Below are 18,267 nucleotides of genomic sequence, written 5' to 3'. Positions count from 1 at the left end.
AAAACTCTTCCACTCTAAATAATTTGGAACTGTAGTGACTGTAACTATGAGGTTATGACGAGGAAATATTGTACAGCAGGAAGGTAAAATATCCTAAAATTGTGGCACTATACGAACCTGCAGATTATGCTTCAGACCCTGCTGAAGTGGAAGGCTATCCGTGGAAGACAAAGAATAGGAGTCGTATCCAGCATCGTAATGGCCACTGCTACTACTGGAAAGTTCCCCAGACTTGCTGGTAGGACTTTTGGGCACTCCTGAATTCCTCTGCATTTTATTTACAATGTACAAGTATGGATTGTCCATCGTTGTCGAGGAACTAGAAGATGCACTGTTTCGGTCGCCAGACCAGTTTCCAGAATCTCTTCTTCTTGGCACGTTCAAATGATCAGGAATACTAATGCAATCCTGTGGCGTCGAACCAGCACTGAGACTACGCGTCAATTGCATTTGTTGCTTCTTCTGTTGCTGCATCACATTTTCTACAGCACGGCGACTAATGTATTTTGATTCTGCTTCACCGTCAACTACGTCCACACCCTGAAAAAGAAATAAATACAATTGCTTATAATTAGTTATTACTTAGTTACTCAAACTTCTTTACTCAATGAATGTCTTTTGTTCCCTTAGTTCATGAAGTGATATCGAACTTTTTAACAGCACAGTATAAATAAAACTTACCTGATCACCAAATATGTTATTCTGAATATCAGTAAGATTCTGGTAATCGCTGTAGACTCTGCGTTGCGTGTAGGAATGAGGAGGACTATCGGGATTAGGCGTAATGGCACGTCTAGCAGTGCTGTTGATCGATGGCTTCTCCGGACTCGGTGTGATCGATCGACGAACATTATTCTTCGGGGGTGTCTTTAAACCGTTTCCGTTTGGGAAAGGTGTCACTGTCTTGGGCGCATTTTCCGTGTTAACTGGAGTACCACCTGGGGTCGCGTACAGCAAAAGCAAGGGTTGATATCGGCCTCTTCTACATTTCTCCACCACCTGCTCCCAGCGTGGTCCTATTTCTTTGACAGTGGCGTCATCGAAGTAAATCCAAACCTACAATATAAAACAAATTAAACCGTTTCAAGTGTTTCCTTTCTTAAGACAGTTTTGGAAAAGTTAAGCCAATGAACTCAAGTTTGGATAGAGTTTTCTTGAATTTCTTTAATTATTTTATGTTGCTTTCTTTGTATAATTATATAAGTACAACTTTTTTCAATTTTTAACTTAGGTTACTTTAATAATTATCGACATGTATCCTCTTACCTTCAATTTAGTGTGGAAAAAGAAGGTGGAGTAGTGTTTTCCATAGTAGGTGACAACTCCAACGAGATTGTGCACGGTCGAAGCACCCCATCGAGAGTCTACAACACTGTGGAAAACATCGCTGAGTCGGAGGGACGTTCCCACGGTTGCGAAAACGTCCATGATATGCTCCAGCGATGGTCGTTCGCTATCCCACACGACCCCAACAGACACAATTTCCGGTCTGTTCATCAGGGTTCTACAGATCTGGATTTTGGCTCCACAGGAACTCTGAAAGATTCAGAAGACAGCTTTGAGTTCCAAAATCCTATCGTTAAAAAGCCACCTGCATCAAAGAGACATTTTGGAGCCAAAAAAAGTCACCCAGATGATCAAAAGAGAACCAAAGCTCTTTTATTTATTGCATACAAAAATATTTCTGTCATCACTCTCAACCAATTTATTGATTAAAAGAAAATATAATTTTACTAAATACAGGAATTAACTATCTATAAAAAAAAACCCCAGGTTTCGATTCTTGTTTCACCAATTTACAATGCAATCCGCAGCATCTATGTATCTTATGGCATTCAAGGATTGTCGGTGTTCCACTTCAAAGAGAAAGTATCCGCTCTCGGCATATCATTTCCAAGAAAGGCCAAACGAGAATATGTACCTGATCTTGAGCCTATCAACCGATCGAACTTGAATCCCCACGACTATCGAATAAAGCGCAAAGTGGTGAGTCGTTCGCGATGGTGACATTTTCTAGGTAGCCATGGATATCGGAAATACCAAGGATTTTTATACTTTTGAAAGGCTTGATTACTCACTGGACAGTCCCTGATGTCGCCCATGCCTCCAGCTTTTCGTAGAAGCTGACCAAAGAGATCCGGACTGTTCCTTGAATTTGGTGGCGTTTGCCTCGCCTGCGAAGTCAACGCTGATGCTGATACATAGTGAACCATCTGTAAGAAAGGAGGGAAACATTGCCAAATGAGTCTTTATAACTCATAGATTCGTTTACCTTGTTGAAAATTCAGAAGACTAATTAATTGTAAAAACTACCGTGACAAAGTTTTCAATGGAAAATTAATTAAGTCTCATAGAGAAAAATTCTCAGACAGTCATATCGATTGTTCTAGTAGAACTGGTATTAAATCAAGCTGACGTTATCTATCCTGACCCAGAATAATCTTGAAAATTAGACGCTCGCTAAGAACAAAAGCAATGCCCTTTCCAGCGTGTCCATGGTGCAACGTGCCCATAATCGAGCTCAGTACGCGTACAGCTCACGTGGGAGGAGTTGTTCTATCGTCTCGTGCTTGTATCGACTGTTGTCGGCTGATTGTAAAAACGCAAAACTCGTTGCAATCTCGTATCGGTCATGGCCGATCGCTTTTACCGTCTCTCGTTGGCTACTATTCTAGCTCGAAGGTATAACCCGCTATAAAAGGGATAGTTTAGAAACAGATCATTCAATTTAGCTACACAGATGCCTTTTTTTGATATATGTATTTATGTAGATTTAGTATTAACAAGAAATGTCATTTTTTAATTTGTAAAATAGTACATAAGATATCACTGTGATAACTGCTAGATGCTATTCCAATGAAATAGAGATTAAAAGTTGAAACAGAAATGAATGAGAGCTTTGAATCCCTCAGAGTAAAATGATCTCTGTCTTTATGCACTCTAATTTAGTTTTAGATTCTTGGTAAGAAAAAGAGAATAAGTGTTAGAATAGAATTTTACACAAAATATTTATGAGATTTATAGTAAAGTATAAAAAGAATACAAAAAATAAAAGAAATTGAAATATGAGAAAACTGACGTTGCATTTTAAAAAATTGTTTACGAGGTAAGTAGTTAAGAGCAGTTAAATTCAAAAAAGGGAACGAGTTAAAAAGATTTCATTCCACAGGTGCATTACATGAAAGTAAAAATGCGTAACGCGCAATAAAATTAAACTTTCTTAAGCCGTATCGGGTGTGAAGTTCCCAGAAAATGATATAACTTAATCGCAGAAAAAAGCGTAATTACAAAGCACTGTGTAATAGCAATGTGGTTTTTAATATTGTATCCCCCAGGACTTTCTTGTTGAAAGTTAGTGAGAAGTAATTTCATGGTGCAAAGTAAAAATTTAATTAACCCTTTTCATACGCCACAAGATATCCGTGGATGTCGTTTTGATAAGAACTTTTTTGTGAGCCCTGTTAAGAACTGCCTTTTACAAACTATCTTAGATAATTCAATCAATTTTTCTTGAAATTAATATTCAATCAATTATTATGAGAATTAATATAAACATTTAATTTTTATTTTATAATAATTGAATGAAACTTTGGTATAATTCCTTCTTATTCCTCCTTCTAAAATTAAAAATTGAAATAATATAAGATGAAAATTCTAAATTTTTGAAGACAACATAATTATTCTAACTTTTAATATTAACATCAGGTAGCAATCCCATGCATACTTTTTATCTCTTCCTGTATCTACATATCTCGCATAATTTATTCACGGATGCAATACCCTTAATTATCGAATAATCCAAACGAAGAAGAAAATGATTGATTTCACTTTCCTCGTTAAGTGACGCGGAAATAATCAACCAACGAAGACACAATTTTCTGCGAGAGTGATAATACTTATTCGAGCGTGCGATGTAGAGATTAAATCTAACGACACTGTGATTACACACTGACGCAGAAAACACGTATCTCCTTTTCACGTGAGTGCCAAGTATTGCAAATATAATCAACGACTAATAAAACAGGCATATATTCGAGGCATCGCTTCGTTAAGCTAATCTCCCAGTTTCGTTGCTGATGAAAGTTAAGAGCTGATCAGCTCGAAGAGAATTCTCCTGGGATGACTCAGAAGCGTGATACATGACTTCAACCATTAAAATGTCTGCCTTTGTTCATAAATTTTCCAATCTAGTAGAACTTCACGCTTTTCTACGAAAAAAATTCCTGTTTTATAAGCATTTTATGGTTAGCAATAACTAATTTAGTTGCATACACTTAATATATGTTTTAAAGAATTACTACCGTAATGTATTTGGTAAACGAAAATTAAACAATTTTATTTCTTGAATCTCTCAAAAATGATAAGATGACATTAACACATATTTAGTCTCGTATTTAATCTTAAAATTGATCGAAGGTGTTTGGAACTTCATTGCTCTCCTATAGGAACACAAAAAATGTGGCCCCACAAATTTTTCCAGTAATCTTTATACATTTTTACGAACACCTAAATATCGACTTTTCAACACGCGTTTCTAATATGCATCATTTAAATTTGTTCCCTCTCTGCCCCACCTGAACAAGGTTATTACTGTAAGACTGAAACCAGGAAGAAATTGGTTTTCCATCACTCATGATTCTCATAATCGATTCGAGGGATTATTAATTCCAAGCCGTTTTCACGCACCTCTGATCTAATCCCAAGTTTATTACGTAAAATAGTACTTCTCGATAGGATCGTTCGCCTCGAAATCCCCCCATCACGACCAATGAACCATCAAATCCAGATTTGGTTAATCCGTTTACACGGCAGCCACTTGGCTATTCAGCGCCTTAGCGCACTTAGGCTTCTTAGCTAAGTCGCTTAAATCGCTCGAACCCACCATGAAACTGAACTTCCTCTGCCTTCTCCTTTTCCTGGAGACAAAGTTTACCCTCCCACGCACAGTGGTCTGAAGCTAGATATCCCTTTGCCAAAATCCAATAACATTTTTCCAAAGTAACATTTTATTTAAAACAACCCTTGAGAATCGAGAATTGAGAAAATATAGAAGGACCTATTTTGAATATTATATACTTTACTCCTTTTTAGTTTTCTGCATATCTAATACATGGAATAAGTGTACCTACTTTTTTGTATGATTCTTGCAAATAAATTTATTATACTTTTGACATCTTGTACTGTATTTTGGGTCAATGTGATCATGCATTCGTCGTGCAAGGGTTAATATTATTGTCCAGCTATCCTTTAGATGTATAATATCATACAGTTTTGGCAGAGGAACTATTCTTAAAGTATATTTAGTATAAATTCAAAAAGACCCAGACATCATGATGAACGTCAACCATCCAAGAGTAAGAAATAAATTTTCCTTCAAAATATTCGACATAAAAATGCCTGTTAATTTTAGCCAAGAGATCCTTAGCCAAGAATTGGCCCTTTTCAGACCACTGTGCTACCGAGGTAGAGTTTGCCCTCCAACGCATCGATTCCCTCGGTTTTTACAAGCGAACAAAGGAGCCAGAGGCTGCTCCCTGTCCAACACAGGTGTCTGACCATTTTCTGGGACCCCACCTGCGAGACTTACATGGAAAAGAGAAAAACTGCGTTTGGAGAAGAAAACTCGAGTCGACAGATGCCTCTACCGAGGTGGAAAAAGATCTGGAGAAACTATTATCTGGTCTATCCTTGAAGCTTAATGGAGGGTTTCGCAAGAAACGCGGTTTCTGTCCGCCAGGTACGCCATTAACGCGGACATTCTTATATACTGTGCATACTAGAACTACAGACATGCAATACCTGCGAATGTTCTTCATGGAATGCTTACAATTGGGAATGTTTTAAGGAAATGTTGATTTATCGTTCTATCACAGGCTGGAAATTTGTTGAACTCTGTTAGGATTAGGCAAGTACTTTTTCATCTAGATTCTAGATGATTGTGAATCAATTTTCTTTATATGTAGTAGTAGGTTTCTTCATGATTTGTGCCTCGTAGATTATAACAAATTGTAGTGAAAAGTCTTGACTAGTGGGTAGTGTATCTTTCTTCTCTATCACGGTAATATTGGAGCATAAATGCGAAGGAAAAGTTGCAAAAAGTAAATGAGCTGAGCAGTAAATGTTTGAAATGTAGGAGAATATTAATATTTCACTATGACAGGCAAAATATTTAGCGACTGGTGTTATAATCAAATTCTACTATCCCCTGCCATTAAGAACTTCTTGTCCTACTATTAATGATAACTTGGAGTTCTCATTAAAGATTTGAAAAATATTACTAACAGCAAAACCTGAGGTTGGAGACAGTGAAGTTTAGATCTGGTTCTGTTAATTAAAATGTGAAATCAAAGAAACAGTCTCATTTATTAACTAATACCTTATCTAGGATATCGCCTATGAATGTTCATTAAATATACGATTCCTTTTCCTCATGGTATGAAAAAGTTCAGTTTTGTTTCAATTACATTTAGAATAAAATTTGACTCAATACTATCTATCCAGTTTCCTGAACATCTAAATCCCTATAATCTATACTGATGTATGCTCAAATAATTACTGTTCGCAATCGCCACTAAATCAACTGTCATTACGTCTCACTCATAAACAGTTCTTCTCTACTTTTCAGATTCAAATTCTGTTCGCAATCATAACTCATTTGCTGCTCCACGATCGTTATTGCTACTCATTTTGAACTCTTTTTAAATGATGTTAATTACGAATTTCTTCGAAACAGATGAGATTTATGGTACTGACCTGTGTAAAAGGCAGAGGTTCAGAAGTGGCACCGCAAGCTCCGCAAACACTTTGCTCGACGAGGGTCATGGCGAATTTTTGATGAGGGACGCAGTGCCTCGCGCTGCACATATCCTCGGCTTCCCCGCTGGCGATGTGAAGATGTATACGAAGAAGAATGTTTTCCTGCAACAAGATGCACCGCTAATGCGACTTCTTTCGCCATTTTCTTTCTATGACAGGCTACTAAAAATAGAAGGCTCGCCGATAATCACGCATCGATTACGGTAATTTGAAAAAGTGCCTGCGAGGATGCGAAGTTCTTGCACGCACTTGATATCCTTGATTTTTGTAATCGTTCTTGGAAGATCTATTACGTACGTGATCACCGTGAATTTTTAATATTGTCTAGTGTGTGTGATCTTGAAATTACTGTATATTTAACTATTATAATTCTTATACTCATGGCTACCTGAATACACTTCAGTTCAATTTTAATTTAGAATCAAATTGCACTCATTTTTGTACGCAGATATAATTTCTCTGGTCTCATGTTAGTAATTTAACTAATCTTGTTTCATTATGAATTTTTAAGAGCACTGCAATTTTCTAATTAATACATTTTTATTTTTTTAATTTAGATATGTATAGATCTTCGGTTCTAGACTCAAGTTTTTATATTATCACAAGACAACCCAAGAGAGTTACAGGAATATTAATATAAGTTAAACGAAGACCCAACACGAAATACCAAGTCCTCTCACAATCAGCAGGCAATTCAACGTCTGTCAAGCTGAAATATCTTAGCAACTCGCATAAGGAAACGATCGATCGTATCAATAATCATCGATAGATCTGGGCTCCAGCCTCGAAGGAATTATCAACTATTACGCGCGTGGATGTGAACGCAGGCATAAATCTCTTTCTCTTTCGCCATCCATGTTGGTCGCGATTTCCTCCTCGACGCAGAGGCGATTTTCCGTACGATTTGCGATCCTGAATATTCCGTCGAACCAGTTCTCCCCCCCTCGCAGTGCTAACTATCGATTGCAGTAACGATACATTCGTAACTGAGCCTAAGCAAACATACTGGCGGGAGAGCACTTTCTCGTTTACACAGGAGTCACGTTCAGCCGCAGCGCCTCTGTGCGTACACGGACACGTGTCCCTGTGCGCGTGTCGACATCGTTCTGTTGAATAAAACGCAGTCCTGCATCGAGCGCAATAAATGTAAGGACGCTCGTGATCGTACTCGCTCAGTTATCCCAACCGTTCCCTAACGCAGCAACACGCTGCTTGAGTTACGCGTTGCGCAATTTGCAGAAATTAAACGCTTTGTTTGGCTGCGCTCGCTCTGCTGCTCTGGCTCTGTTCATTTCGAGCCGCCATCCGTGAAACTTCGTCGAACAGGCTCTTTCTTGGTCGCTCCTTGGACACTGCTGAGGCCAGAGCGCTTGACAGAGTGGCTACGAGGGGATGCCAATGGTCACTTGAGTAGTTTGTTGCAGAACTACTTTGCTGATTTGGAGTTATGCGTGACGAAGACTGGCGGAGTTCTTGGGCTTTGGTTGAGTATGAGCAGAGGACAGAGTGGAGTGACTGTTAGCGAGATGAAATGTTTGGGCAAACCTTTTGGGTGTGTGCTACCGTGCATAAGTATTGAAGCACTGCCTGTGTTATTTTTTAATAAAAAATCAACGTAGCACACCAATTGTGTACTTCTACTTATAAGTCTTATATCTTATTCCACGATCAATACAGTATCACCTCAATAAAATAACTTGAGTTAGCATTAGCTCTCATCCTACTGTACTCTCTTGGATCTCTTGCGAAATTAATTCACGATTCATCACATGTACCTTTGATCGGTGGTCTAATTTGTTAGACAAACTGGTATGCATTCCAGGTCACAGTGAAATGCTAAGTGTTGATCAGACCAAAACACGTTTTGCCTAGATTCGCGAATGGCGTGTCAACATTCACGCGCTGGCTCGTAGATCGTACATATTAGGGCAAAGGGAACGAGGTAAATCGGCACTTACGAAACATTCTGCTGCGTCGTCCATGAATCCCAGCTGGAACCTCTGCTGATCGAGGAAACTCTCGGCCAAAGCTCGTCGCAGTGTGTCGGGTGGCAGTGCGCTCTCCTGTGAAAATTGGAGCTGGGAGAACAGGTCCTGCAACAGAGAACATGAGGAACAGTTAACATCAGTAATTTCGTGTTTTAAAGAAAAACTTTCGCAGTTCTGAGAAAATGCTGTTGGCTTTTATAGTATTGAAACTTTCAAAAAGGTGTAGCTTAGTTGTGAATAAAAAAGTTGATCCTATCAAGGAAAACAGTAAAACGTAGTGTACCAGTTGTTTGAAGACACATTAATATTCATGAATTTTAAATATATTTTCGTGTTAAAATATTCCATTGTGAGATCAGGTGCCCCTCGATTTTTTTCTTTTCATCACAAATAATGACACACTCGTAAAAGTTAATTAATTCCATTTGGTCCTGTTAAAATGACACCCTTTAATAATTATCAATTCACTAAACTTTTATACATACACTAGTGTAAACTAGAAATATTTATTCTGTCAAATATAGAAGAAAGCTACTTCCTCAATTACATGTCCAGGAATGCAGAAAATCAGGCTCGATGATTCACTACTGATATTACACAAGGTGCAACCGAAAAGAGGAATGAAAGAAACCCAAAGAGAACCGCGTTACTCCAGCGTAAAGTTGGGTCTGAATTGTTGCGAATTCAAAAGGAAACTCATAACACCTACATACTCTCAATTTCCCATTACATAAACGTATGCAAATTGTTCCGTATATGCAAATCGGAGCGACGACCTGAACGAAATCCTTCGTTTAGTCACAGGCGAGAAGGAACGAGCACTCAGTTTCTTTTTCCTAATCTGCATACATCTTCCTTAACCACAGGCGAGCTAAGACTAAAGTTACCTTAATTTTTCAATACTCCTATTACTAAATAATTTCTGTGTTCTAAATTTTATTACCGTCTCTGTTTTAGATTTTAATTAATTTTAGATTTTACGATATTACCTCGTTTACATTTTAGAAAAACATTCTTCGAGATTATCTAACCATTACGAAGAGTTTCGCAGCTGTTAGCTCAAAAGCTTCTTTTCTCATGCAAACACCATTATCAAGAAACCGCAAGTTGTCAATTTTCGGTCGTCACTTTTTCCCTCTAACGTCCCACTAAGATGCGTTCCTCTCTCGCAATGATTGTGCAAAAACGCTGCATATAAATTGCGATCCACGTGGCATGCTGGTTGGGATAAACGAGTCAGTTTCGTAACTAATCCATGAAAGATCGGTGGGCAACGATCACACGTAGAAAGTTGGCGAGAACCGCTGCAGGGTGGTTGCTCAACGCGGAGTTTCCAGAAAGAAATGGACAGGGGCATAAGAAAAATTTTAACGAGGAAAATTCACGACACATTCACGATAATATTCACGATGGAAATCCTTGTAAGAGAGAAGAGATCTTTCGATCTATCGATGTGACAAGTTACGTGATGCGGGGTGGAATAATTGTGAGGATGCAATCTTCTTCTTGTAGCGAAGAATCATCGTCGCGATGCTTGGACACGTTTCTTTCGCATATCAAATGAGTTGTTATTCACAATGCAATTTCTCGTAGAAATATGCAAGAGGTGGTATAACTAAGAAGCGATTCTCTATGAAGAAATAAATTAGAAATGGATTTTGGTGGCATTGGAATAAAATTACAAAAATTATAATTATAAATTAAAATTATAAATCATAGTGATTCATCAAAAACAGTACAATACTTGAAATCCTTCAGTGAGGTATTCTTTAAAAAAAATTAAAAACATGTTAACATCTCTAGAATGATCAACCTGCAATCTTAAATCCAATATAATAGTTCTAACTCTCAAACCACACATAACTTTAAAGTCCTACCCAATTTAAAAAGAGAAACCTAAGCCAAGCCATGAAAGAAGGAAAAAATCGAAGCACGCTGAACTAAAAGAACCGCAAATGGCTAGGTGAAATGGTTCAACGAAAGTCGTTTGTTGGGTATCTTTCTCCAACAAGAATAAAGAGACAAAAGATAGACGTGACGCTGGTATACGAGCTGCCTGATATAAAGACGATGATAGTAACTGAACATCCATGTGCATCGAGAGGGATGTGGCACCTGTTGGAAGCAGGTTAGCCAGGTATCGAAAAAACCAGCTGGCTCGCAGAAGCGACATTGCTACGTGAGTGAAATCGATGAATGAAAGCAAGCCTGCACTCTAAGATTTACTCCGTCGTGGTTTGCAGTTCGGCATTGATAGGAAGGGACTGATAAATGATACCAACTGGCTTACAATATTACGTGGTACACAGGTATAATTTTGTGGGTTCGTGACGAAATGAGATGAAATGGGGCGTGTTTCGAGTAGCAGCAAAATTGTGGAGTAAAAATTGTTGGTGGTTTCTAAGCTGTTTCGATAATGGTGATATTGAAAATTATTTTGTAGAAATAAAGAATTTAATTTAAATTATAAGATCTGTTAAAATGAGAAATCAAATATTGAATAGAAATTCAATTAACAAACTTCAAATTTATTTAAAGTTAGAATAATTACTGCTTGCTCTGATAGAATTTTAGTGAGTAATTAAACGTGATTATGTTCATGAACTTTTCATTGTTTCGTGTTTAGTAGATGATAAAAATTATTTAATACAAACAAAGCTAAACTAAGTAAAAACTGAGGAATGTTTCTAAAAGACAGTTGATTGTTGTATTACTGTTGAAGAGATATAAAATTTCATACAAATAAGAAGAACAGGTCGAGTGGCATAAGCAAGAAATTAAATCACTAATGAAGTTTTAAAGACAGGCCATGTGCATTGCCTCAAGATGTTTCGCATACAGCGTTGTTCATTCTAAGTTTTATCTCTTCAACGATAATGAGTTTTCAAGAACCTTTGAGACAGTTTAAAAAAAAATTCCATTAATATACAGAGAACTTATAAAATGAAAAATAGCAATGGCTCTGTTGAAGAGATACGTAATGAAGTAGTATACACCATTAAGTCTTCAGTCTTGTACCCAAACGAGGAGGACTCGTATGATAAATATAAAGAAACTGCAATAAATTTCGAAATTTGCATCTTTTACACTCATCGTGTAATCTGCATAACATTTTTCAAATTTGCATATCTACATTCTCATACATTTAAACAAATATTCTTCATTGAAATTACTGGAAAAGGTCCAGTTCTTCCTCGTCGTGTGAATAAAATTTTAATTTGAAATATGATGAACTGAAAAGGATTAAAAAAGCTTCAATATTTTTTCCTGAATATATCCGCATAAAATCAAACCCAAAGATTCTCATTTCCATTAAAATTATCCAACACTTCGACCCCTCAAAACGAAAAGAAGAAACGCGAATATTAATCAAGCGATTTGGCATACTTTTCGCAGGTCATTCAGCTCGATGTTGCACGGAGTATCTTCCCGCTCCATTCCGCTATCTTCCTCCTCCTCTCTAGTGGCATCCTCAACTTCGACCTTTGCCACTTCATCCTTCTTCTCGCGATTGAGCGTCGTCGGGGTCGTCGTCGCCGACGTGTCCTGGCGAACTTTTATCCACTTCAACATTTTGATTGGATTCTGTTTCGAGGATCCTCTCTCGTCACGCCCCACAATCTTCCTTCGAAACGAGAACCTGCGAGTGCAGGTCTACTTGCATCGTCAACGAAACACCATAGAAAGACACCAAGAGAAAAATCACCCTCGTACTACGAGATTCCAGCGTTCACAGACTCCAGGTAGAGATCCTGCGATTTCGGGGGCGCACCCTCTACCTCTGATGGAAATCGAGATAAGAGGGGACCGAAGAGAGACATGTCGCCACGGCTGGTCCCAGGCAAACACAAATTTTCACTCCACTGGACTCTTCTCTCTAGCAATCCTCTCGCCGAGATAGCTCTGTTTGCTCTGTCTACAGACACGATTCGTTACCTGCTCCGCGTTTAATCTCGTCACTGCACTTGCCCACGTCGCTTCACCCTTTGTTCCTGCCTCAACGACCTTTTTTCTGGGTGCTGATAACACTCGTAATTTCCTCTGTTTACTGTTAACCTTTGCCTCAGCGTTCCTCCAGACAGTACATGGTGTCTAGTTTCCATAAACAAGGAGTAGAGATAAGTGATTTCTGAGATTTTTCTTCACCTAAGCTCCCTCGGATATTTTAATTACAGTGGTCGCTGAAATAGCGATTAAAACGATCTAGGATCTAGAGTCCTAGGTATGCAAGGGAATTAAGTATTGGCAAGCGATAGGTGACCCCTCGTTTCCAGGAATAGCACGTGGATGGCAAATAAAAGACTGCGATACGTGCTAGTCGACTATAGTGGCGATTAAGGTATTCTACAGTCCAGAACCTTCAGCAACACAATTAAATATAAATAACGAATGCCTGACCTCTGATTATCAAATGTTATATGTGAATAGATATTAGAATAATGTGACTCTAGTTTTTTCTCAGCCTGGAACGCTACTTTACACGATTCAACTGCAATGGTAGCTGTAGTGAAGGCAATCCAGTAGTCACAGTGATGCTATTAAATATTGGTAATCGTCGTTGCCTTCGATATCGAGGCTCGTGGCTTTCACGGAAGGAAAGGCACGAAAGAGGCGGCGCGATAGACGGGAAACAGGTGGCAGTGGTTTGAAAGGGCCTCTGGCAGATGATCCTTAGCGGAGACCAAAGGAGGAATCATATTCAGCAATTGCGTGCCGGATGCGCTTGGGAGAACCCGTTGCCAGACGAGTCGTAGATTCGATTAAAAACATAAACTCGTTTGGCAAGTGAAGTCACCTTCTCGATCTATGAAGCTAGCCTTCTCCAGGCTGAGCAAATACCACGAGGTTCAATTCCGTTTCTTTTCCTCGTCTCTTTCCACGACTCTGGTAAACATTTTGCAATGTGGCTAAAGGTAATAGAGAAAGTTTCCCCCTTTTTCCTTGCTGGCTTTAATTGCTTCAGATTCACGGTTGACTATTAAACAATGTCCAAGGAAGGGATCGAGTGACGCGATTGCAAGCGTGACTAAAAAATTCAGCCTCTTGAATGACTCTGAATCCTCTCTTCCGGCCATTAAAGACTGGCTGCATCTTTTCCTCGACTCGTTCCACTTCGGCGTGCCACGTGCTCTGTTGGATTCGTTGGCACGATTTCTTCCCAATTCGCGGCAGTACCACTTAGATCACGAGGCGTTCACTGACTCTAAACGATTTACCCTGGACTAAGCTCCACTGTTTTCCCTAACACCTTCACTTCAGTTCAGTCTTGATTAGACAACAAAAATCTAATTCTTAAAAATCCCTCTAATCCACAGGGTATATCCACTCCATTTCACTTTACGTTATCAAACAAATTTAATAAATATTCTCATACAGTTTCCGCTTCAACGAACACCGAGCTTCCTGCTCTGCCCCTTCCCTTCACTATCGTCCATCACAAAAATCACTCCTCATCCTCCGAGTGGCATTCCACTTTCAAGTCACGTGGCAATTGGTACTAGCGAACGATGATGGAAATCCGATCTTTCGTAATCCTCCCTGGACGCTGGCAATTCGAGCGTGGCCACGCAAGGGTATCTGCTTCCGCTTGGATCGCTTCCTCGACGATCGGCAGCAAATGGCGCAGCTGAGATCTCTGTGGACTCCTTCGCCGCTCCACTTTGTCGTCCGCCGTGGATCGACCGTGTCAGTCGAACTCGCGATTGCCACTGCGTTCCAACCCTCGACGCTTCGCCACCGTGGACTGTCCTGCACGGAAAGGGCGGAACAGCGTCGTGCAGCAGGGGTTGGCCAGGCGATCGTTTCCAGACGGGCGAAACTGTTCGATCGCGGCTAGAAACGTGGAGAACGAGCACGGGACTACCTGCACACGGCACCGTGCGCTCGTACCTGAGAGCAGCGGCTCCAGCAGTGCTGGAGAACATCCCCCACCCTTCGCTCGGTCTTTCTTCCTCTTCTTTCTTGCCGAGGGGCCGGATGGCTGCCCCCTTCTTTCCCCTACCGCTGCCACGGGGCCCTCCATAGACCCGAGAAGCCAATGACGTCATCTGGTTAGCTGTCCTACGTTCACCAACCTGGCGGCCCAACCAGGAGCGTATCCTTTGGGTTCTTCAGCGACCTCTTTTCTAGCACCCTTTCGACACGGGGCAAATTTTTTACGTTTTACAGGTGTACAGTGGCTTCTCGTTATGGATTCGTGGTTCTGCTGAGGAGATTATACAGGAGGGTGCATTTTAGGGAGCAGTTCGTTTATCTTTGAGGTAGATCTTATTTGTTTAACCCATTAAGGATTAAGAAGTGAAATCATCTTTCATTTGAGACTAATTCTTTGTAAAATTATATAGTTGTAATCTTCTGTGATAGATAATTGAATGTTTTAGTGGTTGTTTTAAAGAACAAGTGGTTTAATTTTTGTATTTCTTAATAGTAGTTTATTTTGTAAGAAAGTATGCTCGAAAAATAAGAAGCAGGTGATAAATTTGAATTTTTAGATTTTGTGAATTTGGGAAATACGAGGTTTGTTAACCACTAACATTTTTTGTTGTTTAATTTTATAAGTGTGGTCATTGTTTTTAAGTATTTTAAAAATACTGAGTTAGAGAAATTATAGTGACTTTTATTCAGCGTTGCTGTGCAATGTTTTATTGTACCTGAACTTTTACTAAAGGTTTAATTAATTAGAAAGTGCTTACATGATTCTTGTAATAAAACTTTTATATTCCAATGATGATTCGCATTCAGCCAGAATCGATTGCTGGAAAACATGTTTGGAAGGGGACTTCAGTACAGGTGCTGCTCGGAGGACACAATTAAGGGTTCGTTCCTGACATATAGGGGAATAAAACTAAATTTTTAACCACTTTCTAAACATAGAAAATTACTGCGGTGGGGCATAAAAAGTACAGAAGTATATGATCCATGTCAGTCATCTGTTAACAATCTTTCAATTTTTAAAATTAATTCGATTATACGATTTTCCCCCCCAAAAAATAATTAAAAAATTAAAATCGTAGCGAATCTCTAATGCACTATTACAAAAAATTAATTTTATGTGTGCAATATTTTATTGTGCTCCATTTCTCTTCAAAAGTCATAAGTATATAAAACAGAGATCTAATCCTTTAACATCCAGGAAGTAAAATAGCGAATCTTTTTGCAAATACTTAACATGCTTGACTCGAAGGATTACATCACAAGAGAAAGTTCTAATTATCCAGACTGCGTTATCAGCGCACACAATATATACTGACACCGTTTCTTATCGCACATGACACGTAAATAGGAAGGACAAAGAGTTACAACTATCAGAAAGTTGAACTTCTGTAAGATTCATTTCAGAACTACCTTCACAAACATCTATGTTCAATTAACTTTAAAGCTAATAATAATCTTTCGACCTTTCTTTCTAGTAAATTATCGAGCACTTTCACTGTGAAGAAAGCAAGCAATATGATTTTTAGAAAAAAAGATCATACAGTTCCAGCTCACTAAATCAGATATAATAAAATGCAACGTAGTAAATTAGAGTAATAAAATATGCAAATTAGGCTGAAATTACTTTGAAATTAATTGTAACGAATCTTTTAAGAACAAATAAATCACGAAATTTATGTAAATGTTGTGTAACATTTAAATCGAGATAGTACATAATGCAGCTACCTACTACACAAGCTAAAAAAGAACTTAATTCGAAGTGGTTTGAGATAAGAAATATTTGGATTCTTTTATAACTTCAAAAGCAAGTTAAAAAAATAATTCTATAAGTATTAAACACTTGCTCCAAAAGGAAAAAGAATTCAAGTAGTGATTCTGTCTGTCTCTAACAATAATAAAATAAAAACCTCTTTAGCTAATAATTCAATAATGAAATAATTAAGAAAAAGGCAGTTCGTGATCCAAATAAACTAACAAAAAATTGTCAAAGAATTATATTTCATGAAGTAATACGAATTATTCACAGAATGATCGTGAGTGATTCTTAAATTTATGAGAAGCTACTCAGTTCGATTCTACTGAACCGCAGCGTCCAGTTACTCTTACGTCCCTGAGGTCCACCTCTCGTAGAACTACGAGAGAGTCACGAGGAGGAACGGTTCTGTGTGATCGTAAAGGTGTACGTGAATCGTACGAGAATATGAGAGGGGCCCGTACTACGGGGACTGGGACAAAGCCAGTTCTACATATCCAGCCCAGCGTACGAGATACGAGAGTGGGCCCTGTGTCACCAATACGGAGGAAACGGGGCCTACGCGACGCTCAACCTGAAAAACCATGGGGAACGGAAAAAGTGACCACAGCTACCTGGCAGAGCCATTGGAAAGGGATATGTTGAATCATTCAACGAAGAAGTCTGCATCTTAAGATCCACTACTGACGATGAGACATCTAGCGTTCATTGATAATCTAGAAGCATTTTCTTTATTTTTAATTCAATTTGGAATATTATGAGAAGTTAAAAGAAACAGAAAATCAGCGCTACGTGAAAGTTTTAGGAATATAGGAAATATTCAAATTCGAGTCATTAGGGTCCTACAAAGAAAAGAAAAGGAAAATTTTAGATAGGAATATTCTATTGTTTCGTTTAGAGATGGAACTAGAATATGTGGGATTCTTGAGAATTTTCAATTTACAAAGAAATATATTTAGTTTATCACATATCAGTATATGATGATTAGAAAAGGTTGTACGAGTCAATCCCTATTTATCATTTTCCAGTAATTGATTTCTCAACAGCGATTCAATAACACTATTTCTTATAATTGTATTACACGCTGTTTCGACATGGCTACTTTACTTTTCAGAAACACGTTTGCCCAGTCCAATGTTCCAATTTAAATATTTTACAATGAAACAGCTATCTATCCAAGCGCCATTCACTTCTCGTTATTATTTAATCACGGGTAGGCGGCCAGGCGTAAGTTAAGTAGCTACTTGAAACGCGTAGGTTTCATAGTATTTCCTTCTTCCTAAATACAGCAGAATACTAAACGACGTCTCCGCACGAGAGGCTGTTGCATGAATATTTAAACTGAGATGATCCTCCTACGCTTTCGCTTCGACGCCTTTAGTTCGAAGAACATGGATAACCATGGAATATAAAATTTTTCGTGAATGAATACATGCAAATATAGGACGTTAGGTGCTTCCAAATTGTGAGACTTACTTTGATTTAGATATTTTATTTTATATTAATTAGAGGTGTATAACGAGAACAAGTCGAACTGATCATATAAATGTCTACATTTCTCATTAATTTGTTATTAAAGCTCTCTCATAACAATCCTCATAAAATGGACATACAATCAATATCATATGACGTCTTGATTTCTTAATCATCATCTTGATTTCCAAATCACCAAATAAGTATTAAGAACCAATAGAGTACTTTCTCACCACAGATTAAAGAGATGATATTTCTTCTAAAGGAAACCCCTTTAGCGTTTCACTGATAACACACAGGCCA

General features: G+C 38.4%; 1 protein-coding gene across 1 annotated transcript in view; it reads right to left on the bottom strand.

Moving 5' to 3' along the window:
• Ec (ubiquitin specific peptidase echinus) overlaps window positions 1–18,267 on the bottom strand; it is an 87,789-nt gene that overhangs the window by 5,394 nt on the left and 64,128 nt on the right. The window contains exons 4-9 of the mRNA XM_076382962.1: window positions 8,775–8,909; window positions 6,754–6,918; window positions 2,079–2,213; window positions 1,267–1,536; window positions 682–1,056; window positions 118–540 (exon numbers count right to left, since the gene is read on the bottom strand). Of these exons, the coding sequence (XP_076239077.1) occupies window positions 118–540; window positions 682–1,056; window positions 1,267–1,536; window positions 2,079–2,213; window positions 6,754–6,918; window positions 8,775–8,909 (1,503 nt within the window). The remainder of the gene's footprint in view (window positions 1–117; window positions 541–681; window positions 1,057–1,266; window positions 1,537–2,078; window positions 2,214–6,753; window positions 6,919–8,774; window positions 8,910–18,267) is intronic.

Source organism: Calliopsis andreniformis, chromosome 8 (genome assembly GCF_051401765.1).
Source record: "Calliopsis andreniformis isolate RMS-2024a chromosome 8, iyCalAndr_principal, whole genome shotgun sequence".
Taxonomy (NCBI): Eukaryota; Metazoa; Arthropoda; class Insecta; order Hymenoptera; family Andrenidae; genus Calliopsis; species Calliopsis andreniformis.
This window is presented reverse-complemented; position numbering and strand designations above follow the sequence as displayed.